Raw genomic sequence first — 26,249 nt, 5'->3', positions numbered from 1 at the left:
TCTGATTTGTGTGCTCATTATCAAAACTGTCTTTACAGACTAATTCAATGGATTTGTGTCTTATTGAAAAGTTCATTTACTTAATAAAGCAAAAACATTCAATCGATTAATTGCACACAGACTGGTGTTTTAGGACTTTATTTCTATTAACTATAATGATTTTTGTTCTGCTTACGCCTAGTAAAAAGACATCAGTGAAGGTTAGAATATCATATTAGACCAATAAAACGGCTTTCCAACAAAGAAATGTGGACTCAATGAAAAGTGTGTTTAATACCTGCTTAAAAGTTATTTTTAATTATCCTTTTAATCTGATAAATCTCATAGGAAGCCCTATTTTGATTTAGTGAGTATGACTGCACGTCGACCTCTAGACTCACGTCGACCTCCCAGCACACACCGAGACGAGTCTGAGTGAGGAACTGCAAGTCTGGGTTTGACTGGAAAAAAATAAACTAAACAATCACCCACAAACTTATGAATCAGAGAAATACATCAATAAGCTACCTCACAACGTCGCTGTCATGGAAATGATTGCAAAAGGTGTGTAAAAGCATGTCTTCGACACACCTGTACAAGTAATTGTCTTGTATTGTACATGAAGTGATTTGAATTTCCATGAAATGTAAGGAAATGAGTCATCTCACACTCATGAGTCTCAAAAAGTCTTAGACAGTGGGCTAAATAAACTGAAGAAAACACACAAGGCTGCACTGACTCTAGATTTGACACAGTTTTCATTTATAAATTCCTAATTTGTTTTCAGACGTCTGGTTAGAAGCTTACACACATCATGGGGATCATTGTTGTACAAATTAGCCTGATAAAGCCCACCCTCTTCTTCTACGCTTTGTTTCGTTCTGAGAGTCTAGAAACGATTGTTTGAGCCTTTAAATTTTACCCAATTGCTAATATTTGTCCGTGACGTATGAAGCTTACCGGAAATTGCCTGCGCTGTAAAGAACCATCCTTCACCTCCAGGAGAGACGTGGCTGAAGCTAATGGCTAATAATGTTAATTCAATATTTATGGAAGCGAGGCCAACACGAACTGAACAGCTTCATTCACTTCCTGCGCTGCCATTCTAAAAGTAGCGCAGAAAAATGACGTCACGTCGCCCCCGACCTCTCCTTTTGTTCGCTGATTGGTCCGGATAAAATTCTACCGGAAAAATCAAGTTGAATGGCAGAAAGCTCGGACTGAACAGTAGGAATCCAGCGGAATGGGTCGGGCTAATAAATTTGGGGCTTTTAGTTATTTATTTGAAATGTCTATATATAATGTGTAGTCCGGTATATTTATATATAAATAGTAATACAACATAAACTCGTATTTTTCCCCATTAAGTTCAGACATTTTTAAAAACACGAATTAGCTTCACAAGATTAAATCATCGTGGGTTTCCGCTATAATCCCAAAACTGGACAAAAGCATACATACAGGTTCGAATACACTATTTGAGTCAATATTTCGTAGCAAATTGCTCCTAAACCACATGCTTTTTGTTTCTTTTCGAAGCCATCGCTGCGCCCCCGGCATTATTCTGACAAGACCCATAAAGTAAAGAGAAAATAGCTCCTTGTTCCTCGTACAGACACAGCTCGGTCGTGGCTCCGGGGCAGATGAGTAACACACCCCACTGTGACGCTGGAGCTATGAGTTGCAACCTGCTCTGCTCTCTGCTATGCGATGCTAATCAGGCACTTTCTTTCTGACAGCCGCTCTGGAAACATCTGCTCCGAGCGGCTGCTGCTGCTCACCCTGCGCATTAATTACTTCTGGATCCTCCTTCCCAGTGGAGCCTTTTATAAAATCCCTGAACAGGTAAGTAAATCGTCTCTTTCTCTCCCTGTTTCTTTTGACCTATTTTTTTTCTCATACTCCTTTTGAATCCTGTTTTTTCTTCTTCTTATTCTTGCAGACAATGAAGCTGCTGATTTGTGTCCTTGCGAGCTTGGTCTTCTTGGCTCCGCTGAGGCTCGTCTCCGTCCCCTGGCCGTCCGGCCTGATTGCAGGGCTGGGCGTCCTTGTGGTATGGATGGCGTCCTGGAAGAACATTCGTATTGCTGCATGCACCATCAAGAGAGACCTGATGTATGCAAGTACTCTGTTGTGCACGTCTTACTCCTGTTCTTCCTGACATTCCATCGCTCCCTCCATTTCCCCCCTCTTTTCAACAGGTGTCTGGCTGCTATTGTGAAAGTAAGACTTTCCATTAGCAGAAATGTGCGAAATAAAAGAACCATCCCTGCCTTGTTTGCTCAGAAGGTGCTGCAGCATCCAGACAAACCCGCCTTGATCTTTGAGGCTACAGGAGAAGTGAGGAAAAACATTTTGAAACTGGTGCAAAATAAAAAAAAAAAATCTGAATGAAACTTATTTACTTTCCCGTGCGCATTTCCTCCAGGTTTGGAGTTTTAAAGCCCTGCAGGAGCGATGCAATGCTGTGGCTCACTGGGCTCTGGCCCAGGGCTGGGCTGAGGGTGATGTGGTGGCCTTGTACATGGAGAGTCATCCGTTGGTGGTCGCTCTGTGGCTGGGGCTGGCCATGGTGGGTGTGGAGGCCGCGTTCATCAACCACAACCTTCGGCAGGAATCGCTGCTGCACTGCCTTGGAGTATCTGGAGCTCGGGCTGTGGTGTTTGGAGCCGAAATGACTGAAGGTGGGAGGCAAAGCGACACGCACCCGACACAAAGATGCAGTTACTTTGAGTTAAAAGGACACACACCTGGTGGGGGCAACACCTCAAACACACTTCTCCTTTGGCTTCATGGAAACATTAAAAGCAATCAAGGTATCAGGAAATGAACTGTGAACCATGAAGCCAATCAGTGAGCCAGAGATGAAAATGAGCAAAATATAGAAATTTAGCTAAAACAAAAGCAAAAAGACTTTAAGAAGTTGTTGGCTAAAGCTGGTCAGAGTGTCATTAGAGTGGAAGGAGTCTAACATCGGACAACACAGTGAGGAAGAATCCATTACTCCAAAAGCTAGCGTACAGTTTGAAAATGCACTCATTGGAAAAAGACTCTGTTTTTTTGGAAACGCATCCTTTTTTTTTGATTAATTGAAATTTAAACATTTGACCACAATGACCACTAACCCATCCCAACAGTAAGGCATGGTGGTGGCAGGATCATGTTATGTGGGTTATATGCAGCAGAAGGAGCAGGCGACATGTGAAACATAGATGATATCATGAAGAAAGGCTGTTGTGTGAAAGTACTGAAGCGAAATTTCAAAGGATCGTTCTTAAGAATACTTAAGAAGTGTAAGTTTTCTTCTTTATTTGAAAAAAAAACAATAAAAAATATCTAATATATCCTGGCAGTCTTTGTTCTTTCAGGAGTCATTTTGGTTATTGAACCAACCTAAAATAGAAACGTCTCAGTCTGATTTAATGAAGGAAGGAGGCTTTGTGTCTGCATACAGAGAGCATCTTAGATATCTGTTTTCAGCCGGACGGGAGCTTAATGCTGGAAGATGCTGATTAACGGCTACATCTTATTAAATTAGAATATGATCAAAAAGGTCATTAATTTAGCTAATTTGGCTCTAAAATGAGCCTCATTAGACTCACGCAGAGCAATAAATCTACAGGGTTTACTCCTGTTAGCCAAAATCACCGAAAATTAACATAACCAAACAACTGAAACGTGTCACCGTTCATGATTAACCCATATTATACATTAGTTTAATGTTATTAAAATGCATTAACTTTTCACTGAGATGCACCCGTATCAAAACGAACCGATTGCAGAAGATTTAATCCGAAATACAAGCTATAAATCTTTTCTGCGCGCAATCTCTCGAGGAAAAGTGTTGCCCTCTCCGCATTCCTATGCACGCCGCGCTCCATTTTTCTTTCAGTGGTGTCAGAGGTGTCAGGATCTCTGCAGCCCGGCACGACTCTGTTCTGCACTGGCGATGAGGAGGATGAGGAGCAGCGCCGCAGCTTCCAAGCTCAGAGTCTAGAAGCCCTGCTGACCTGCTCGCCCACACACCCACCGTATTACAAGCTGAGGAAAGGCTTCAATGGTAACACTCTGCAGCTTGTGTTGCCCCAGTGTGTGTGCGTAGCTGCAAAGTTATATCTCATGTTTTTAAAAATACTTTGATTGCACCACATTCTCTCAGCAGGTCTTTGCCTGCCAGATTGCTCTCTTTCTCTTGAGATTTAACCCGTATTGACGCGCAGACAACACAAAAACGCGCACGCAAACTTCACCGTCAGTCTCTTGTGCAATGTTGTAACACTTTAAATGTCACTAAAAGTAATATTTAAATAATCACTCTAGACTGGCAGCGTCCCAACTATTCAGTTCTGTTTCTGTCTTGTTTGTAGTATCGCATTCCTGAGCTACTCTTCATGTCTTTGCTTGCTCGGTCTGTCAGGGGAGAAAGAAACATGTTTGCCGCTAATGGGGGAATCTGAGTGCTTGTCATACAAGTAAAAGCTCTGCTGAACGTGACAACAGACACCGAAATCACTAGGAAGCTTTTTAACGTCTCTGCACATTGGGTTTCTGCTGGCTTGCAGACAGACTCTTCTACATTTACACGTCTGGAACAACTGGAATGCCGAAGGCAGCGGTGGTGGTGCACAGCCGGTGAGTTTATTTCATTCAATTTGATGTATTAGCACAATGTCGAATGTCAACATGTTGCTCAAAAACAGCCAAAATTGTTTTAACTCCTAAATGTAGGTACAGCTGTTAAGCATTGTTATTTATTTTAGACCGTCTTGAGTTCTCTGCTACTTTTCAACTAGAAAGCATTTATTGCTTAGCTCGACTACTGCGATGGGGTTACGTTGAGCTTTTCAAAACAAAAGCCTTTCTTTATGACCTTTAAAACAATGAATTAGGATACGACCACAATGAATGGGTTCTATATGACTAATAGCCTGCAATCTTTACAGTATGGGGAGCCATTTTCACCCTCAGTCCTGACAAATAAAACTTGCCACAAATGCTACATGAGCAAATAATTAAAAAGGTAAATATCTACTGTAGGAATTTTGAAATACTGTTTTTTTTTAAAGTAATATCTATCCTATTGTTTATCCTACCCTAAAGAAAAAAAGACAAATATATATATATCTAAATATAACCTTCTGTTGTGAAATTCAGTGCTATTATTCAATGAGAAAAGAGGAATTAATACCAAAAACCTGTATTTGTTATTATTTACAAATATTAGTTGGATCTTTAGTATTTTTAAGAGCCATTGTAAAAGGTGGAGTGTGGAGTAGATGTATGGAATGACAAGGCAACTTTATTGATATCGCACCTTTCAGCCAAAGACAATTCAAAGTGCTTGTACAAAAAAATTAGAAACATAAAAAAAAAACAGGCAGATTAAAAATAAACAAAATTAACATTGAAATGTTGAATATAATGAATGAATAGAATAATAAAAAAGTAAGAATAGGCAACGTCAAATAAGAAGGTTTTTAACCTTGTTTTAAATAAACTCCAGGTAGGGGCCTGCTTACAGTGAGCAGGAAGCTTATTCCAGAGTGTTGGAGCATAAAAACTAAAAGCTGCTTCACCGTGTTTAGCTCTGACTCTCAGAATAGTTAGTAGTTTTGATTCTGATGATCTTAAAGGTCTGAGTGGTATACAGGGTTGAAGAAGATCAGAAATGTAGTCTGGGTTTCTATGAAGTGCTTTGTAAACTATTAAGGAGATTTTAAATTCTATTCTTTGAGCAACAGGCAGCCATGGAATGGATTGCAAACTAAACCAGCCTTAACTGAGCGCATTGATGACATTTCAAAATGAGTCCTATAGATGCTCTACAAAATAAAAGCCTTCATATTTAACAACAATTTACTAAAGCACTGCTGGAGATAAATCAGCGATGAACCAATATGGACAGCAGTTGCCTTCATGTCTGTCACGTATTTAGAAACGGCTGATATGATTAACTCAGACAAAAATGTTAATGTACAGGTGACCTTTGACCCACACAAGATTGCATATCACACAGAGGGTCTTTCATGAAAAGACTGCATGACACAAGGAAACCAGTTTGCTGCTGGCAAATAGTTCACCAGTGGTAACTGAGGGAGCTGCAGAGTTGCAAAGCTCAGGTGGAAGATTTTCTTGACAGATGTGTGATCTACAAAGCCGAAGTCATGAGATTTTCTATTTTGAGTTTGCAATGCACCTTTCAGGAGCTGAACTGAACACGTGAAGACATTTTCTGGTCAGATGAAACCAAAATTAGCATTTTTTAAAATTCAAGATGTAAAATAAAACATAAGGGGAGAAAAACTAACACTACACATCACCCAACAACCAAAAAGAGCTTTTGTTTAGTGATATGTGGAGTAGATGTGTGGAATGGATTGAATGAAGAGTTCAGAAAAAATACAAGCATAAACCAGCTTTAAAAAACTGTTTAGAAAGGAACTTGTTGGGAAATATGTTGTATAAGATGAGCGTTTCAAAGTCCATAAATGCCATTGATAATATAAAAAAATGTTTAAATAACTGTACATTTAAAGATGATAATGTGAGATTTAAATGTCATGCCAGGTGGAAATAATTTCAGTTTATCTGGTGTTTGGAGATTTAACTGTTTATAAGTTGATGAGCATAAAAGGGGCAGGAATTCATAAGATCTTGTATCTTCTATCTGTTCCTTTTCAAACAGATAATATAAAATTGCATGTCAATTGGGCACGATAATGTGTTTTAATTTTAATGTAATCTTTTTTTTTTCTTTCTTTTACTTTTGTCTGTTCGACATAAATAAATATCACAATACCCTGAAAACACCATCCCCATTTTCAAACAAGGGAGTGGCGCCATCATGCTTGGGGAATGCTTTCTTCAGCGGTGACTGAAATCCGATCCAAACCTCTGTGCCACCTTAACTTCACCAAACGTACTCGGAGTATCAAATGCTGATTGTCTCTTCTTCCTCTTGACTTGGCAGCTATTTCCGCATCGCTGCCTTCGGTTTTCATTCGTTTGGCTTGCGTCCCGATGACGTCCTCTACAACTGCCTCCCTCTCTATCACTCCGCAGGTAGGCCCTGTTTTTACTGAACACCCTTTTAGAAAAGTCTGCCATGAACCTATTTTATTTTGTTTAGGCTTTCGCTCCTTTTTGTTCCACTTACTCAAATTATCTGCCTGCTTACAGCTTTCTTATTTCATTTATTAGAGGAACAAAAAGTCTTTCTAAACCCCTGTTGTGTAAAATATATTTCTCCCCAAGGCAGCTTTTGTCTAAGTCTATAAAATATTTTTCCAAAAGTCTTGAGGATGACGTAGATGATTTTTGGCAAACGTGAGGCGACACATTGTGTTCTTTTTCCTCTCGGCTGCCACTTTTGCCCAGTTCTATTTATTTTTGCTAAATCTTGAACTCTGACATTAACTGAGGAGACTGAGACGTGTAGCGCTTTAGATGTTTTCCTTGGACCTTTTGGATGAGTTGATGCACTCTCTTCACTGCTGGAAAGGTTCGTCGTTTTCTCTGTTTATGGATAATGTCTTTTTTTTTTTTTTTTGAAGTTCGAAAGGACTCGAGTGCAGAGCTAAGCTGTTGTTAAATAAAGTCCTGTAACAATGGAAAACAGTGACATTACAGAGGAAATGCAGGGGAAACAGTCATGGAAGACAGGCAGTGAGACAACCAGGAGCTTAACTACTGAGGCAGAGAGGTGGAAATTCAGGACCAGATGAACTAATCAGAGAAGATGGGGAGCAGCTGTAGAAAGGGGAAGGCAGGGAAACCGAGGGAGAGAAGCTAATTAACACTCAAGGAGCAAAACTAACGCCAAGTGCACACAGCAGGTGAATGCAACAGAGATCAGACTTTTTTTTCCCCATATCCGACTTTTTCACGACAAGCTGCACGTCAATTTTGATCTTTTCACCCTCATTCCTCCAGCTCCCCCCCCCCAAAAAAAAAAAAAAATCAGTGCCACTTGTACAAGTGTGGGACTAAGCTGAATATGAATCCAGTTGTTTTCAAAGCATCTGCAGTCTGAACGACCAGGTCGCATTTAATCCAACTTTTACATCATGCTGATTGTGTCACATTTAATTATTAGTATGAATGGCAGCGCAAAAAAAAATAAAATAAAATAAAAGAAGAATTTCAGCAAAAACTGAGCATCTAGATCTGCTGTGTGATCGCAGCCCAAGACTCAAAGGATCCACAAACTGAAAGGGACAAATCCTGACAATAAACTAAGAGGAATATATTAAAATGCACACAAAAGAATAAAGCCGTTTTTCAACACCTTTCTAACAACACCTGTGGTTTGTGACAAGTATTACATGTTTTTGATGATCTGAAACATTTAAGTGTGAGGAAAAAAAGCTGATGAAAAGCTGGAGGAGGGCAAATACGTTTTTCAGAGCAAAGTATTAGAAAATAATCTCTTGGGTTTGGCTCTTTGGTTGTTTTTACTGTATGTGTTTGTTTGCACAGGGACCATCATGGGCGTGGGACAATGTTTGCTCTTTGGCTCGACAGTCGTAATCCGGAGAAAGTTCTCAGCCAGTCGCTTCTGGGACGACTGCGTCAAACACAACTGCACTGTGAGCTCACGCCGCCGCCGCAAGCCGGACGATCGATTTTCTTCAGGCACGTCTGTAAACAACTCTGCCAAATCTGCTGTGTAATTTGTCCCTCGTTGTGCGTCAAAACCCCAGGTGATCCAGTATATCGGTGAGATCTGTCGCTACCTGTTGGCTCAGCCTGTCCGCCCGTCCGAAGCTCATCACCGGGTCAGAGTTGCCATCGGCAACGGCCTCCGTCCCTCTGTGTGGGAGGAGTTTGTCCGCAGATTCAAGATCCAAAGAGTCGGCGAGTTCTACGGTGCGACCGAGTGCAACTGTAGCCTGATCAACATAGATGGAAAGGTGTGCTTTTACCACAACCCAACCTGGCCCAATCCAATAGTCCCGCACCCAAAGTCCAATTTGGACTTATTGTTTTAATTTTTTTTTTTTTTTACTGCTTTTGTTTTTAGATAGTTATTTTAGTAAGTTAGTTTTCTTTAACATCCACCTTGTCACTTCTTGAATCCGAATCAGCCTTTATTGTCATCATACAGAAAGAAGCACAATGAAATTTGTTTCAGTACAACCCATCCAAAGAGCAAAATTAGACAAAAGAACAACGTAAGTCATGGGCAGCTGGCTGAGGCTTCATGAGAGGCGCTGGGAGGCAGCGTGAGTCACGTTCAAATTGTCCGGGATGTGAGCAGCTGCACAAACTGGGATTCCCACAATGAATTAGCTTAATGGAAACGCGGTAATTTCTAAAAATAAAACCAAACAAAAACACTAAAAAGTCTAACGTTTTTGCGCTAGAACTAGACGGTTTTTCAGCTGTATTGAGATTAGTGAATTTCACATGAACAAACTTCTTCATTGTGTTCCTTATTTGATGGAAACACTTCCGTAGCGAAATTATGTTGTTTTTTTTTTGTTTTGTTTTGTTTTGGTTTCTTTTACATTAGCAGAACATCGACGAAGTTTTGCGCACATTTGCGATGGAGACACAGCTGTTGAATTTTGTTACAATCTGAATAACTTCTGCGTCCTACTGTCTTTATTTTCTCAACTAGTTAAACCATCTACTCCTAGCTGAGCTTAAACTGGATGAGCTTAAGCTAGAGCTATTATAGTCTAGCTGAGCTTAAGGAATTCAGACGCGTCCCGTCTCACCCATCCAGGTGGGAGCGTGTGGTTTCAGCAGCCGGATCCTGCCCAACTTTTACCCCATCCGACTGGTCAAGGTGAAAGAGGACGAGAAAGAGCTGCTCAGGGATTCGCAGGGACTCTGCATACCTTGTCTGCCTGGTAACACAACTCTCTCTCTCTCACACACACACACTTAAACAAAAAAAAGAAAAAGGTATCAAACAAGTTCCTAATGCGCACATCTGCCTTTGCCTCTGCAGGGGAGCCAGGTATGCTAGTGGGCCGCATCAGCAACAAGGATCCGCTCAGGCGGTTCGACGGCTACGCCGATCAGGACTCGACCAATCAGAAAATAGCTCACCATGTGTTCCAGATGGGAGACTCTGCTTACGTCTCAGGCATGTTGCATGCGGTCCGCGTGTCAGTCTCTGAATAATAATGATGTCACGTCTGGGGTCTGGTTTCCAGCCTTGCCCTGTTCAAACAAAGGCTCTCAGTGGAGGAGATGTTGCAGCGACTCGTGCGGAGGTGCAAAGTATAAAAATTAGACAAGGACCATTCGTCTGTGTTCTCCGATTGCTGGTCAGCTCAAGATAAGGCAGGCTTCAGCTCCCTGTGACTGGAAGAACAGTACATGTTTAATAATAGATTCTCTCATGGTGTTTTTTTGTTCCCCCTAAGATTTGGATAACCTTCTAACAAAGAAATGAAAGCTTATAGTTTGTTGCAAGAGGCGCTGCAGTGGCAGCTTGAAAGGAGAAAAAAATAAAATAGAAACAAAATCTGACGCTGAACAATCTAGAAAAATCTAAGTATTTAATTCTACTTCTTAGTTTGTCAAGAGTGCATGGTGCCATCTTGTCACTGTTTTCCGATTGGCTCATTATTGTAGTGAAAGATCCAATCATGAACCATTTACCTCTAAGGCTTTTGGAATAAAAAAGAAAAAACAAGCAGACGCGCAGCATCACAAAACCTTCCCTGTACTTACTCGTGGACATGATGTGCTTTCCCAAATCTCACCCTTTGTTCCATGTCCAAACCCACCTGTGGTGTTTGTAGCTTATTTTTAGACTCAGCTAACCAAACCACAGGGTTCCAGCTGGAGTCTGCAGCAAAGTTGAGCAAACTCCATTATCCCCTGCTATCATTATATGACAATAAATGTACTGAAATCAAAAGTTGGGCTTTTCTAAATTGTTGAGTCTGACAATAAAATATGATCCAATACCAACCAAATACAGTGTCCGTATGTATGATATCAATACTGATAACGATACTTTTTATTCAAGTTTTATATATAATCAAACTTTCTGACCTTTGAATTATTTTTGTTCCAAACTTGGACAGAATCTGGAGAAGGTTTATAGATATCTACAAAATACTTGAATAACTTATTAACATGATTTGTGTACATTTTTCCTAAATAACGGGGGGGAAAAAAACATAATTTGAGACCAAAGTGAAACAAAATCTTTTTGAGGAAGTGCTAAGAAACCAATACAAAATTAAAATAAAATTTCAAGATGGAATCTGAAACTAAAGTATCGATAGTATCGATCCGATACTGAAACCGACATGGCATCGATATTTTGGATCAATCCACCCACTTTTACTCTGTTATTTCAGAAGGATAATTATCTTTGATTTCTAATTCACGGATGAAATTCTTGATTCCTTTTTTTTCCCATCTTTGTGTTTTTTTGTCCATCAGGCGACGTGCTGGTGATGGATGAATACGGCTACATGTATTTCAGGGACCGCAGCGGGGACACGTTCCGCTGGAAGGGGGAGAACGTTTCCACCACAGAGGTGGAGGGGGTCCTCAGCGGGTTGCTGGGACACACTGATGTAGCCGTCTACGGAGTGTCTGTTCCAGGTACGGATGAGATGGAAAAAACACACAAACGAACCCAAACCTGAAAACTCAAGAGCCTCCTGTGTTTGTGCAGGCGTGGAGGGCAAAGCCGGCATGGCAGCCATCGCTCACACAGGAGCCGGTTTGGACCTTGATGAGTTTTTGAGTGTCGTACAAAAACACCTTCCCTCCTACGCGCGACCCGTCTTCCTGCGACTCATGCCATCTGTGGACACTACAGGTGAGGCCGCGATTCAAGGACTGAAACGTGCTTCGAAAAGAGCTGAAATACAAACTTTCTTTTTTTTTTCCCCCCATTCTTCCTGTCAGGCACATTTAAAATTCAAAAAACACGTCTGCAGAAGGAAAGCTTTAAGCCACAGCGCACGGGGGAGGAGATCTATTTTCTGAACAGCCGGGCTGGACGCTACGAGGCTGTTGATGATGAACTGTGTAAAGCTATCGTTGAGGGCAAAGTTTCTCTCTGAGACGAGAGGACACCCACAGAGTCTGCTCTATATTTTATTACTTTTTTTTTTTTTTTTTTTTAGAAAACTCCATTGTACGATGGAAACCTTGTTGATTCTTTAAATAAATGTTGTATACAAAAGGTTTGAGAAACTTCTTACATCTTGCATCTACAAGTCTTAAAATACATCAACTAAAAATCTTTAGATGGAAGGCACAAATAAACACTAGACACTCTGTAGGATAGTTGTGTTAAAACTATACATACAATACTATAAAGCTTAACTTCTGAAAGCAAAACTCCAGCTGTGAGTTGCATTAGCTTTTGAAACACTTAAATACAATTAACCAGAAGGTATGTTGTACTTGCAATTTACTATAAAAAAGAAAACCTACACTAAGTTTTAATTTTGTTTGTGTAAAAATAGAATTTTGCAACAGTAAAAATACATAACACATTGACGGACGTGAAAAAGCAACCCATCCGTTGTCCCGACAACCTGCATTTCATTTGGTAGTTTTACTGCAGAACAAAAAGTCTAATTATATTTGCACAATGTAAAATATTGCACCTGATCTCAAATAATTTTTTTTATTACATTTGTCTAACTCTTTTTGTTTTCTTTTATTTGTCACACTGTTTGCACTTAACTAGATTTATTTAAAGTTTCCACGGTAAGTGATGGTAAGGTAAGGTACATTTTATTTCTATAGCACATTTTCAGCAACAAGACAATTCAAAGTGCTTTACATGAATTAGAGGAAATGCAAACAAAAAGTACTCCATAATTTATAAACTAGTAGGGGTTTCTCTGAATTCTTGTTCTGATAAACTAGATTAAAGGTATAAAACTACATGTTTGTTCTCCATTATTATTAATAAAGTTATCGTTAAACTAGCTGTTGTTGCTCAGGGCTTTGTTCAGTGAAACATGGTAGCTCACGTTAAACCTGCTCTTTCTGCTCTGCTTCTTAATATTTCTGGTGTTTGGTGTCTTCTCCTTTCCTTCAGGTTTTCCTGGTTCCTCCTTTTTTGCACAACATAATTCGACCGACTTCCTGTCGGTCTCTCTCGCTGTCTTTGCTGCAGTACCTTTCTCCGTGGGAGAGTTGCCTTTTGCGGGCCGATCCTCCGAGTCCACGCTGATCTTCACTCTCCGTTCCAACACTGCAACACCTCCACCTGCAGACGACGACTCAAAGTAAGGATAGACTGCTCCCGTGAAGCAATGCGTGAAGGTAAAAAGAGGCGCGTCCGTGTCAACATCTACGAATGTCACCGTCCCTCCTTCGAGATCCAGTTTTACTCGGACTCTGTTGAGGTGGCGTGAGCTGCCGACGTCGAGGGTTTGAGTGGGAGTCGTGAGAGCTAGGTACTCTCCATCCTTGAGCCTGATGCACCAGAGTCCGGCTTCTGGAGATGCTTCACATGTGGTGGTTTTCAGCGATGACAGAGCAGCTACACCCACTGTCCATCTGTCGGTCTCCCCAACCTGAGCGACAAAAGACAAACCTTTAACCTAAAATTTCGTGAAAGAATCGTTATTTCTTGCTGCACGTGAGGTCATCTAAATGTTAACACTTCACTTATTAGTACCAAGTCTTTATTTTCTGGACTTTCTCAATTGGTAAAATGTGCTCCAGCTTCGGGGCAGGAGTGCCGCAGGGTCGTATGCTGAAGCCCCTGCTCTTTGCACTTTGCAACCATGGCTGTATTCCCATCAAAACCCTAAAATAAATTGTGTTTATTTTAGGGTTAGCAAAGTTTCCATCGTTTCCAAAATTTCACGTAACGGTTTGGTTCAGAACCTGGCAGTGAAATGTTTATCCTGCTTTTGAACACCAAATGGAGATCTTAGGACTGCAAGGAAGTCCTATCTCCTTTTAGCAAATGTCAAAACAGGAGCAGTGGAGTGTTGCATTTTGAGAGTTACAGTTGCGTACCCACCTCTTCCGTGCTAGCAACCCATTAAAAGTTGTTTACAAAATACATAATTTAAGTTTTTAGACTAGCTAACTTCCCTCAGAATCTGTTAATCAGTTTCTATAGATGTCCTCCTGACAAACAGCCTGGTGGCTTAATATTCCAGCTGCACCAAAGACTCCACAAAGCTTCTCCAGCTTGTGATGAAATCAGGAAAAGGAAATGATCAGAATGGAGTTACCACAGCAACACAGGATGCGCGGGGAAAATATTATCAAAGGCGTTTTTCTAAAACAAGATAAAACCTGTTCCAGCTCCTCCCATCAGGGCCGATGTTACAGAACATTTATGTTCCTACAAAAACAACTTTTCCTGAACTCCCATGAATTTATTCGACACCGACTCTCCTTCCTGCTGAGTACATGAACCGTGCGTGTAAAAACACTGCATGTTTAGTCAAAACATCAAATTCACAAAGCCGGCTCATCTCCGCAACACCAAATAATTGTCAAATTCTGACAGATTTGAATTTTACCGACATTTTTGACCTTTTAACCGTGTTTTAATGTTCTCTTCTTTTCTTGTTTCATTTTGTATTACCTATGCATTTTTTTCCTCTTCTTTTCCGATGTAGCTTTTATGTCCATCCATTTTATTCTCATGGATCTTTGGACAACCAGAGAAACCATCTCATTAAATATCACGTCTTTCAAAAAACGAACAGATATCCCAACATGGAACCCCTGAGAGGAGCATCATCTAGATAATTTCTCTCATTAAATATACTGTTAATTTGCTGTGGATACCTTATCGGGGTTTGCATTTGCTGTCTTTAAGCATACTGCGCAACATGTGGTTGTGGTGAAAGAAGCGAACAGAAAAAGACCGAAAAATCATCCAATGTCGAAAGGAAAACTTTTAAAAACTACTGATCAATTAGAAGCTGTTTAAAAATGTAAACGTACAACACAACAACTGTACAAATTAAGTACAGAAACACACAATTTCACCTTCATGACCTTATCACCTGAGTCATTTTTTGCCAAAAGGGATTTAAAAAATTTTTAGCAAATGCTTTTCTGGTATTATTTGTGTGCCTAAATGTGACCTTATACATATACCTGAGTGAAGCTGGCCTCCCCTCGCTTTCTCCAAATCAGACAAAACTGGTGTCAAACGTTTGTGCAGGACAAATGTTCATTTGTGCCGCTATCATTTTAAAGATATTAAGAAAAGTTTCCAGAGGTTAAAGGTCACCCAGCCCACCCACCTTCTTCAAACCAGACACATTTAGTGCCAATTGACTCGACTATGTTTGTGCTGCTTTGGCTTTGAAGGTATTAATGAAAGTTGAAAGGTTAAAAGGTCAACCAGCCTTTCGAGCTTTTACAAAACAAAATGACCTGTAAAATTTCATTCACATCTTCAAAGCCAAAGCAGCACAAACAAAACCTTTTGCGGCACAAACCAGGACAAACGTAGTCGAGTTGATTGACACCAATTTTATCTGATCTGAATAAAGTAGAAGGGGGGGGAGGGGTGCTGGTTGACCTTTCATGACCTCTGGGAACATTTCTTGATATCTTTAAAATGATAGCCACACAAACGAACATTTTTGCTGCACAAACATTTGAGACCGGTTTTGTCTGATTTGAAGAATCACTCAGCTTCACTCGGGTTATACATGTATGTAGGTTACAGTATAGATACCTCCGTGTCCCAGCAGTGCACCCCGGTGCTAAAGCCCTCTCTTGCCAGGATGCCGGGATGAGGGTGGAGGTGTTCAGACTCTGCCTCGTTTACGAGCCGCTCTGCGCTCCGCCAGGGTCCAGCGGTGACATGGAAACGGCTCAGCTCTGAAGACGACGCCCTCACAGCCCGGCCTGCTGTTCTGGGATCCAGAGTCACCGGAGCTGGAAGACGTCGGGTATTTAATGGACATCAAAGCGGGAAAACCGAGCTGACCGTGGTTAAAGTGCACGCGCATGCGTGGGAGGACACTAACAATAGGGGGCGATTTGTTTCATCTTCTCCCAAACGGCGTATCGGAGGTTGCCTAAGTGTTTTGCCACGTTGATTAAAGGCCTGTGGATCCTCTCCGGCTTGGTGTTAGCGCACTCTGTGCTACAGTGAGTAAACATGGACAGAAAATCAGATGGTTGTGATTTTTTATTTTTTATTTTGCTTTGTATGGATCAACAAAATATGATAAATCCTCATACCTACTCATTGTATCTTGGTATTCCTGTGAAAAATAATTGACTTGAGAGAAACTCCTTTTTATTTTTTGGTAATTTTTTAACTGTTAAAAAAAAAAAACACACAATTTGATGATGTAACCTGTAAGTATTCGGATCCTTCTCCCCCAGCGTGGAGCTCCCGTTCAGTCAGCCGGATCTTGTCCTCCAGGGACGTTATCACCTGGTTTAGTCGGTTTCCCCTCTCCGCAGCCTTCCTGCTCTTCTCCTCCTTCTCCTCCATCAGCGCATGAAGTCTGGCTGCTTCCTCCTCTCTCAAAAACCGATGAAGTTTCTCAAACTCTTCCTTCACGATCTCCTCTGTGAGGTGGGAATCAGTCTTTAAAAAGATTTAAAAAGTAAAGCTTATTTACACACGCAGACGGGTGAAGGAATATGTTGTTTTGGTTTTTTTGACTGTTGTTAGATGCACCTGGTTGCACTTGGATGCCGTTCTGCAGGCCTGCATTGCGTCCTCGAAGTGTTTAATCTTCACGTCTAATCTGGTTAGTGATGTTTTAAGCTCCTCCTAGTGTTGGAAGGGAGAATAACTTTAAAACCAGGCTTTATGGAGCAGAATACATACAATTAACTTGTTTAGGAAATAATTCAAATTCAATTTCTGACTTTGCATTTGATTACTTTATAAACAAAATCTAACATTTTAAAGCAAATATATATATATATATATATATATATATATATATATATATATATATATATATATATATATATATATATAAATTATATACCATTACAAGACATTTCCCACCAAATCAAATCAAATCTGTTTCATGGTCAATGATTCAGACCTGATTTCTAGAAAAGATTATGTGCAATAGATAACTAAAACTTGATCAGCTTTGTTGATTAAAAAAATAACTTTTTTTAATATGTCTTTTTTCTCCATACACAAAAACAAAGAGAGGTCAAAGCGCAACAACAAACAACTGAGACAAAAAGTTACGGCTATCCAAAGTTAAAATACGAACTAGCCACCTAATATGAACTTACTTTTTATTTTATTTACTGAGCTGCTTCAACCATAGACTGTATGAAATTGGTTTTGAATATTCCTTTTTTAATGTTTTTAATCCTCAAGATTGACATCTTAATATCTGAAGTTTAATACCTCTTATATTAAATCCCAAAGACGTAATCATATATCTGTGTTCCCAGGCTACACATATAGAGTATGACTTATGAAATGAGTTATAATTTTCCTGGACAACAGTTAGCTGGATCCTTTTATTAAAATAACTGTCTGGCTCACCACATACAGCAACAATACACTGTGCTGAGCTGGCATTAGCTCTTTTTGGTTTTAATAGGACTCATTGATAATTTAGGGTTATAACATTTTCCAGACAAGCAAATGTGGACAAATCTTACAGAAAGATTAGCTGTTGTGCTTCATAAACTCATCATTTTGTTTTAAATGGCACAATTATGACTCATTAGTGTTTTATCAGACTTAACCTACATGGCTGTTGGTTGAGTCTCGGTTGATCCAGCCCTAAAAATAAGGTGCAGACTGGATGTGAATGGACAGATGAATTACCAGATCCAGATAAGAAGAAATTCTGCTGTAAACCTTTAAAAAAAACATGTGCTATAAAATATGATTTCAGAGTAGAGTGATTATTTAAACTATTTGTGAATGAATGTACTAAAACGGGAACAGAATCCAAAGAAATCTACATGTCAGGCTACGTTACGTCTTTTGCTCAAGCAATCCAAAATCACATTTCTGGTTTTGGTGAAAACATAAATCTGAAGGTTAAAGTTTCTCAGGTAATTCAATATGAATTTTAATAGTAGTCTTTAATGAAAAGTCTGTTTTTCTACAAGACACGTTGATGAAAGTGTATTATGGCTCAATTCATTCGGCCTTTAATGTCATGTTGATACTCTGCAGGCAGGAAAATATCTCTAAAATGTTTGGCCAACCAAACCGCAGACAAAAGAACATGCTAATAAAATTTCCAATGAAGATTGAAAGTCAAGACGACCCAAAAGTATTAAAAGTAACCACTTTAGCAACTATAAAAACCTCCCTCACACTGGCAGACGTTAATCTCTGCAAGCTCACTAAGCAACATGTCGGAGCTGCAAGGAGAAATTCACTAATCTAAGCACTAAATTATATAAAAAAATAACATTTCTGATTATTTACAGTGGATCCCAGAGATACGCTCAAAGATGAAATGATGATGAGATGGGGATGAAATACTCGTGGAGCCAAATGTTTTAGCAAAGACAACCACTTAGATTGCCGGGTAAGCATAATTTGTGAAGATTCTCTCTTAGTAAATCAGGACCATATTAAATTTAAACAAGGCAGCATCTGTTTGGAAGAGAAAATGCATATTTACCAGAAACTTTATGGAGGCCTGTAAAGAATCCTCCTTGTTTACACATCTGCCGGATGTGGCTTCAGGAAGCAGGCGGAGGAAAAAGTACACAACACTTGGAGAGGGCCTCAAGATGGGGCGGGGGAACAGACAGATCATGCAAGACTCTGCGCTTCTGGCAATTCTTGACGACTTTTGCGAATGTTTGGTTTGGCTTTCTGGCATCATGGCTGCTGTGACTTGGGATACCAGTGCTCAGACATTATGGTTGGCAGTCAGCTGGTGTCCATGAGGGGAAAAGTCAATTCATACCAGCTGCTCTGTTTCTCAGCACTTCGTGATCTGTTTTATTGCTTCCTGGGAAAAAGTAAGGTCTGTTTCCATTTTAATTTAATATATATTTTTTTAACTTTTGGAATATTGTCAAAGTAAAGGTGTAAGATAAAGATCGACACTGGAAACAGTCTAGAATAAATACAGTGCCAGTCACAGTCAATGTCATGTCGAGGGAAGAAAAACCCATAAGATGAACTCATCTTTTATTTCAGCAGCCTAATCTCAAGATTAAAAAAAAAACAACATTTTCAAGTAACTTTCATTAATAGCAGTTGAACTTTTTGTTTTCCTGAGGTATAAATATCAATTAACAGTATAGTTAGGCTTCAACAAGGACACAAGAGCATGCAATAAATCAGCAAGAAAATAGGTTGTCATCTAAACTTCCTCTTATACACAATCAGAGCAAATTGCCGTGTCATGTTTTCCCCAGTGTGTTGAGGAAGCACGCCCTGTTTGCAGTGAAGCATTGCCAGACATTTTCTTTATGTAGCACTGCACTGCATTTTAGTCCCAGAATCTTTTCGGCGGCAGAGGGACGGGCTTGCTCAGGGCCGGAGTCAAGTGAGAATCGCCACTGTTTTAAGCACTCTGTGTCTGTGCTGCCCAATCACAGGAGCTCATTCAGTGCAGAACCGAACGCCGCAGGAAATCATTCCCATGTGTGGCGATCGAAATGATATGAGTCCACCCTTTGACCACAACAAACAGACCACTTTAACACCACATACTGATTCAGATGTGTGCATCCTTTTATGTTTTTTATATTGATATACTGTATATATATATATATATATATATATATATATATATATATATATATATATATATACAGTATATTCCTTTTTTTAGACATTCTTTTTGCTGTTTTCGATTTCTCTGATGTGCAATTTAACTAAGCAATTGTATCATATCAGCCTGGCCGTCGCTTTCCCACGCAATTCAGCACGATTCAAATCTCACTTCACTGCTCCGTCTGAGCTTTCTCCCACTGAAGTGGATTTCTCTAGCAGAATTTTTACCGGGCCAATCGGCGAACAGAAGGAGAAGTTGTGAACGATGATGTCGATTTTCTATGCAGTTTTACAATTGTAGCCTGCCTGCAGTTTTAGCAATGACAGCAGAAGTGACCCAAGCTTTGCAGACAGTGTTGGCCACACTTTCAAACATTTAGTTAGCATTAACAGCCGCCTCCGTTCGGCTCGGCACTTCTCTCTTCGCATTGGAAGATGGCTATTTGCAGCGCAGGCAAGTTCCTATAAGCTTCATAGCATCATACGTCATGGACAAACTGGCGATTGGGTAAAATTCAACACCTCAACCCAGTCCAAGCCTCCAAAAAGAAATAATTTCTCAACAGCGGAGAGTCCAGACCAGCTGTATGAAGCAAAGCCTAGAACAAGGATGTGGTTTTTACAAGGCTAGTGTCATCCTGATTAGGGTGGGAAGCCTGAATGTTTAAATGTTTCTGACTATTTAAACTTCCATCTCTATGTCAACACCTTGTTTCTATTCCTAAAAGATTTACAATGCTTTTTCGTAAACATACAACTAAGAGTATCAAAGGTCAAGGTAAAATGTACAAGCAGCACCAAATTCCAGATTCCTACCTTGCAGTCGATCGCGGCCTCCGCTGAAAGGTACACCCTGTGGCGTGCGTGGCTGTCAGCTGCACAGTGTTTACATAAGGGCTCCAACTCATCCAGACAGAACAAGGACAGGTACTCCTTGTGTTCCTCGCAACATTCTGCAGACGCAAGCGAAGAGGGAAAAACAGCGTCTGCCTCTGATCCGGGCAGGGGCGAAGAAGAAGAAGAGGAGGAGGCCCGGTCACTCATGGCTGTTCTGACAGATATGAAGACAGTTTAGTTTGTCAGAATGAAGCGGCGAGGGGGAAGCTGGGAACTGGAGAATGGCAAATGGGAGGCGTCCTGGTGTCAGGATTCCACGGTGGTCGGTTGGCATGCATCTGTTTAGAAGAAGTGAAGCTGAATAACAGAATATCTGCTTTCAATCTTCTCATCTGACGGGTCTCTACCAGCGAAGGTCTGTCTTCTTTAAAGCTGTGATTCATAGATGTTCACATTCTTAATTAAGACTTAGCTCGTCCCTTTTTGCGCCTACTGTGTCTGTCATAGTAAAAGAAAAATAAACAGGTCTGAGTTATCCATTCTCCACCAGGTTGTAAAATTACTTTAAGTGTACAAACCACATGACTAAAGATTGATGTGTAATTATTCCCTAAGCAAAGACAAACTGGAAAAAGTTTAATTGTAATTCTCGCTATTACGATTCAAAGTGCTTCCTCCTTTTCCGTGACTGTTAATCAGAATCTAAGTTTGCTTTTCACGGAGGTCGGCTGGTCATAAAGTTCTGCTGGTTGACGTGTAACTCCTCTGTATGGATCCAGTTTCGTTGGCCTTTAACACTCTGAGCTGCTCAGATCCTGAACTCATGATGCAGATCAGTTTCATGCGACTCATATTTCTTTGCTCGTATGCATCAACCTTTAACCAGTTTCAGGTGAAATGCAGTAAATGATTGGGGGCAAAAATGGTGTCTCATCTTTTTATTTTCTACAATATCTTTTTTTTTTATCAGAACAGAAGCATGTTTATAGACACATTACAATTAACACACATTACAAGTGACCATAAAGCCATCCTTGAAAATGTATCAAAATAATAATACACTATCTAACTTATTAGATGGCGAGTAGATAAAATATACACGTTTTTTGATTTGATTTTTAAAGATATTTCTTGTCAAATGTGTGAAACCTCAGATCTTGTGGGGGAACATTGAGTCCAGTCATGCCTTTGAAGTCGATTTCAAAGGCATGAAGTTATTTTAATTTTACTTATAGAGCACATCTCATGCCATAAACATAAACTCACTATGTTTAAAAGGAAATGTAAATATTAAGGCAAGCAATGACGATAACATATCAAGCACATCTTTGAAATATGTATGCCCGGTTTGATGCTGAAAGCTGCAGATTGTCTGTATTTTTGTCCCTCTTGCGACGTCATCGACTCACTGAAATAAAGCAGAATGAGCTGGTCTGTCTTCAGTACAGTTTTCAAGAGGTTTTGTATTTTGTAAAATCGTGCAGGAAAAATCCATGCTTCATTATCCTGCTATGCACTGTCCACTTGTCAATGAGGGAATTTAAAACTATGCGGTAACAGATTCAAGAGCAAAGCAGATGATTTGGAGTAGTTCTAAAATAATTTTCATCTTGGAAACTTCAACTTTCGTCTCCTTTGACGTCACGCTTACCAGTTGAACAAATCAGATTCTTTGTGTTCTGAATTTTTGACCCACTGATTTTTAACAGAGCGTGTTACAGACATCCTGGGTAATCTGATTCCTCTCTGTAAGCATCATTACTGCTCTCATCTGCTGAAACATTTGAGGAGGAAACGCATAGAGCCCTCTGAACCCCGCCCTCTCATTCAGCATGCCGTGAGTCACTTCCTTCCTGGGTTTCTCAAATCAGAAACATATCCCTACGGCGCATAAAACTCAACAATGGCATCTGGGTCAGGACGTCCCGCGTGACGGGATTATCATGGAGGGGACTTTGCCTCAGTGTGTGGATGGGATCTTCTCATATTGCCACCTGCAGGTCAGCAGCGATTTTGCAGTGGGAAGTCGTAACGCCAGAGAGGTAAAGACTGGATCTGCATTTGGTTCTTCCACTGAAGCTTCATCCAGTGTCTTCAACGTTTCAACTTTGAACACATCAGGTGTTTAAAGGTGGATGGAGCTGTAAGACTCACCTTTTGTCCTTTCTGGCTGCCACGGCTGCACCTCCGTACCTGAGCATTGTGCGTTAGTGTGTGACATGAGCCAGCACATTACAGGTGAGCGCCTTCAAAACAGATAAATGTGCACAGATTTATTATTTTTACCGCCTAGTATGATTTTTTTATGCGTGTGTGTGTTTCAGGTAAGTCAGAGGACAGACTGGCTTGTTGGGACTACAGAGTTTCCTGTCTTAAGCATGCTTACAGTAACCCAGCGTGTCTGTCTGGTTACTGGCTCTTGTGAAGAACAGACCTGCTGGGCAAACACACTACAAACACGACATCAAAGCTCCGGTATGGGCGGATCCCTCATCCCTGCTCCCAAATCTGATCCAGAAAACATTTTAGAGTCATCTCATTTATCCCCCTTGTGTCTTGCTTTTGCCTGGTGCGGTTCAGCGCTCTGGTGTGAAAACTCACCAGGGTCCAAGGCTTTCTTGGATGCTGCGCTTGCCCTGGAAAAGCTCGGAGGACGATTTCAAACTGAAGCATATCCAGTTAGTTGTGAAGAGGAGGTGAGCTCTTATCAGAAACGGAGATATTTTATATTTTAGGATGTTTGCTCCCTTTTCTTGGCAGAGTTGTTGTAGGTCATCCAGTTGGCTTCCTGGTGCTGATCTGGCTTTCGGCAGAAATCATAAAAGCAAGAAAATAAGTTATCCTGCTATATCATCCCAAAACGAGCTTGGTGTGTGTTTTGGATTCATTTAACTACTGAATAACCCAGTGTTGTCTAAGTTTCAGCCTCTTATAGCTGTTGTTCTCAGCTAAAGTGGGAGAATCGGGAGTTAGACTATTGATCTAACTCAACTGCATGAAGTCAACTGTCATGCAGCTTTATTGGTTGATCATCTTACTTTGACTCTTCAAAACGTTTTTCAATTTTTGCCTTGTCTGACCATAGCACATATCAGCAAAGCTTAAAAGTTTAGAGTTTGAAGAAGAGACTTCTTTCTTTGCCTCACCTTACTCTGGAAACAGACGCTGGTGTTTCAGCATCCTCCAGTTCATGTCGTGCTTGGGTGGACATTTTTTTCTTTTCCCCCCTTTCTACCAAATTGGTCTTTAGACAGAGCCAGCTACCAGCTGGTTCTAGTCCTGGGTTTGGGTAAACACAGGAAAAAACCTGCATTGTGACCTTTCAAACCAACTTTCTTTCATCCAAAGGAACATACGTAGTCTGAGTTGAAACGTCTGGCTTTCTAGCTGGAGAAAGATTGGAACCATGATTAAGAACAGACTTTGGAATCAGTCTAACATTAATCTTCAGCAATGGCTTCCGACATCAAACCTACTGAAGTTTGTAAACTGTGTGTAAAAGATTTGGAGGGAACCAAATCGAAGTTCACCAAATCTGCCTGTAGACAGACCCGGTATCCATCTACAATTATACCAAAAACTCATTGATAATCTTTACAGATTAAGTCATAATCTGTAAAGATTATGACGGAGGTACAACTCTCTAAAGGGTGTCAGGTTGGGGATATTTGTGCCTTTATTTAGTGGTGTAAAGGAAATGACAAATTTACAATAAAGTATTCTCACTTTTTTTTGTTTGCTAAATCTAAATGTTGAAAAACATTTCTGTTTTCTAAAAATAGAAAATCTTACGAAATGTTTTTGTGCCATTTCTAGTGCAAATATCTTAGTACGATTGAAATAAGACAAAACTAACTGACAAATACATTTTCAACAAGATATAGGATCTTGTTTTAAGTCTCTAGTTCCTTAATATTGATGAAAAAGTACTAGTTCCACTGGCAGATTTTTTTTTTATTTTTTAAATGGGAAAAATTTCTTGTTACAATTGAAGAAACTTGCCAGTGGATAACTTTATATCAATATTCAACAATTATTGACTTGAAACAAGCTCCTACACTAAAATGTTACTCGTCAGTTATTTTTGGATTATTTCAAGCGTACTAAGATAATGGCACTAGAAACAGAAACAAATACACTTGGTAAGATTTTGCGTTTTTTTAAATGCATGCTCCCTTTTAGGCCAGTTGGCTCTTGAGCTTTTTGTGCCTGTGTGTGATTTTTATTTAATTCCACTTGTCAAATCCCTTTAATGCACTCACGGGACACAAAGGTGCTGGTGGGAATTGTGATGGAGGACCTTGAATCCTACCTGAGGGAGACGGTACTCCCCAGGAGTTGTGGATGTCGCAGCAGGAGAAGGAAAACATGGATCAAAGCTAGATGCTCTGAAAAACAACATGATAAGCAACGCGTTTTAGGCAGATGAATTACGCGACGCTTTCTTGTGTGATTCAGTTGCTGTCTGAGGTCTACAAGGCAGTAAAATGTCGGGTGCAGGCAGCCGTGTTGGGTCTGAAGGAGGAGTTTTACCATCTGAGCGTGGAGAAACGTATCTCTGCTGGACTCCATCAGGTGGGCCTGCTGCAGGACCACTTGGCTCACATGATCACAGGTGAGTTTGACTGAACAGGCAGACGTCATCGTAACAGAGGCCTCCTCACTGCCATGCTTTGTTCTTTGTTCCCAAGAGGACACGTGTGGGCAACTGTTACAGTGCCTTCAGCACCACTTGGTCGCACTCTGCAAGAAGTTGCCCCACCCATCTGTGATGGATTTGCGTCTGTCTGGGAGCTCTTTCTGGAGACATCATACCTGTGGCATCCGCAAACACACCAGAGAGAGACGTTAAAAAGGAGGTAATCTGGAAATCTTTTGCATCTTTCGTATTTAAGACGATATTCAGCTAAATCAGGGGTCTCAAACTCCAGTCCTCGAGGGCCGTAGTCCTGCAACTTTTAGATGTGCCTCTGCTGCACCACCTGAATAGAATAATTAGGTCATTAAGGCTCTGGAGAACTGATCTACACAAGGAGGAGGTAATTAAGCCATTTCATTCCAGTGTTTTGTACCTGTGGCACATCTAAGAACTGTAGGTCTGCGGCCCAAGAGGACTGGAGTTTGAGACCCCTGAGCTAAATAGACCCACACTGATCATCCAACCCAGAAGGGTTTCTAACCCTAATTCTACAAAGTCTGGACTTGACGGACAAAATAAATATCGCAGCCTCAAATTCCTCATTCTCAGCCCATGTAAAAATCTTTCTTCCACTCCACATTTATACACTACAACAGTCTATGTTGGTCTGCAATACATGTCACAATACACTGGTGTTTGACGTCGTAACAAGACAAGATGTGTGAAAGTTCAGGGAATACGACTACTTTTGCAGTGAACCGTGAAATGTTTGCTCTCCCAAAGTTAAATAAGAAGATATTTCAAATGCACCTTTCTTCTCTCCCTTTATATTTAGGTTGCCAGCATGGCTGCTAAGATGTTTTGGCGGCTCCGTGTTTTTCTTCTGACTCTGCACAGCTCACAGCAGAGTCAGAGACAAGGTGGTACAGGTGTGCAGGGAGGGAGCGGCTCCAGCTCTGATCTTATTTCTGAACTGGTGTACCATGAAGAGCTGCCCCACAGTGTGCCAACACACACACACCAAGCTCCATGTGTGAAGGCTCCTCGTCAGACTCTGTAACGCTCCGCCCGAGTACGCCGTCTGACAGGGAGGACACGCCGGACGACTCAGGGGAACATGTGCTG

At 40.6% G+C, this 26,249-nt stretch overlaps 2 protein-coding genes and 1 long non-coding RNA gene across 7 annotated transcripts; 2 read left to right on the top strand and 1 right to left on the bottom strand.

Annotated features, from left to right (window-relative positions):
• Positions 1–1,654: 1,654 nt before the first annotated feature.
• On the top strand, positions 1,655–12,106 carry LOC102232299 (long-chain fatty acid transport protein 1-like). Of its 3 annotated transcripts, XM_014471022.2 has the most exons (14): positions 1,656–1,824; positions 1,922–2,094; positions 2,181–2,319; positions 2,408–2,663; positions 3,872–4,039; positions 4,542–4,611; positions 6,950–7,041; positions 8,458–8,567; positions 8,682–8,891; positions 9,710–9,836; positions 9,938–10,075; positions 11,392–11,556; positions 11,630–11,776; positions 11,866–12,106. In XM_014471022.2, the coding sequence occupies exons 1-14, from the start codon at positions 1,690–1,692 to the stop codon at positions 12,021–12,023; spliced, it is 2,088 nt and encodes a 695-aa protein (XP_014326508.2). In that variant the 5' UTR covers positions 1,656–1,689; the 3' UTR covers positions 12,024–12,106. The 3 variants fall into 3 exon arrangements, with proteins under 3 accessions (XP_023189125.1, XP_014326508.2, XP_023189126.1); XM_023333357.1 differs by lacking the exon at positions 3,872–4,039 and having other exon boundaries at positions 1,655–1,824; XM_023333358.1 differs by lacking the exon at positions 1,656–1,824 and having other exon boundaries at positions 1,946–2,094; positions 2,266–2,319.
• Positions 12,065–21,189, bottom strand: LOC111608544 (tripartite motif-containing protein 35-like). 2 transcript variants are annotated; one of them, XM_023333361.1, is made up of 7 exons: positions 20,465–21,189; positions 16,598–16,693; positions 16,349–16,504; positions 16,150–16,229; positions 15,933–16,051; positions 15,638–15,840; positions 12,065–13,496 (listed from the first exon to the last, which is right to left on the bottom strand). In XM_023333361.1, the coding sequence occupies exons 1-7, from the start codon at positions 20,690–20,692 to the stop codon at positions 12,900–12,902; spliced, it is 1,479 nt and encodes a 492-aa protein (XP_023189129.1). In that variant the 5' UTR covers positions 20,693–21,189; the 3' UTR covers positions 12,065–12,899. The 2 variants fall into 2 exon arrangements, with proteins under 2 accessions (XP_023189129.1, XP_023189128.1); XM_023333360.1 differs by having other exon boundaries at positions 16,150–16,172; positions 16,268–16,504; positions 20,465–21,180.
• A 5-nt stretch (positions 21,190–21,194) lies between these two features.
• Positions 21,195–26,045, top strand: LOC111608545. Of its 2 annotated transcripts, XR_002752733.1 has the most exons (5): positions 21,195–22,527; positions 22,607–22,723; positions 24,944–25,100; positions 25,177–25,344; positions 25,960–26,045. It is a non-coding gene; the product is annotated as an uncharacterized LOC111608545 (long non-coding RNA). The 2 variants fall into 2 exon arrangements; XR_002752732.1 differs by having other exon boundaries at positions 21,368–22,723.
• The last annotated feature ends 204 nt before the right edge of the window (positions 26,046–26,249 follow it).

The sequence above is a fragment of the Xiphophorus maculatus genome, chromosome 5 (genome assembly GCF_002775205.1).
Source record: "Xiphophorus maculatus strain JP 163 A chromosome 5, X_maculatus-5.0-male, whole genome shotgun sequence".
Taxonomy (NCBI): Eukaryota; Metazoa; Chordata; class Actinopteri; order Cyprinodontiformes; family Poeciliidae; genus Xiphophorus; species Xiphophorus maculatus.
This window is presented reverse-complemented; position numbering and strand designations above follow the sequence as displayed.

Coding starts and splice junctions, on each gene's coding strand:
- LOC102232299 (XM_014471022.2), top strand. CDS start 1,690: ATGCTAATCAGGCACTTTCTTTCTGACAGCCGCTCTGGAAACATCTGC. Junction 2,320..2,407: donor TCTTTGAGGCTACAGGAGAA/GTGAGGAAAAAC, acceptor CATTTCCTCCAG/GTTTGGAGTTTTAAAGCCCT. Junction 9,837..9,937: donor CTGCATACCTTGTCTGCCTG/GTAACACAACTC, acceptor TTGCCTCTGCAG/GGGAGCCAGGTATGCTAGTG.
- LOC111608544 (XM_023333360.1), bottom strand. CDS start 20,692: ATGAGTGACCGGGCCTCCTCCTCTTCTTCTTCTTCGCCCCTGCCCGGA. Junction 16,052..16,149: donor TACCAAGATACAATGAGTAG/GTATGAGGATTT, acceptor TACTCACTGTAG/CACAGAGTGCGCTAACACCA. Junction 13,497..15,637: donor TGCACTGCTGGGACACGGAG/GTATCTATACTG, acceptor TTTGTCGCTCAG/GTTGGGGAGACCGACAGATG.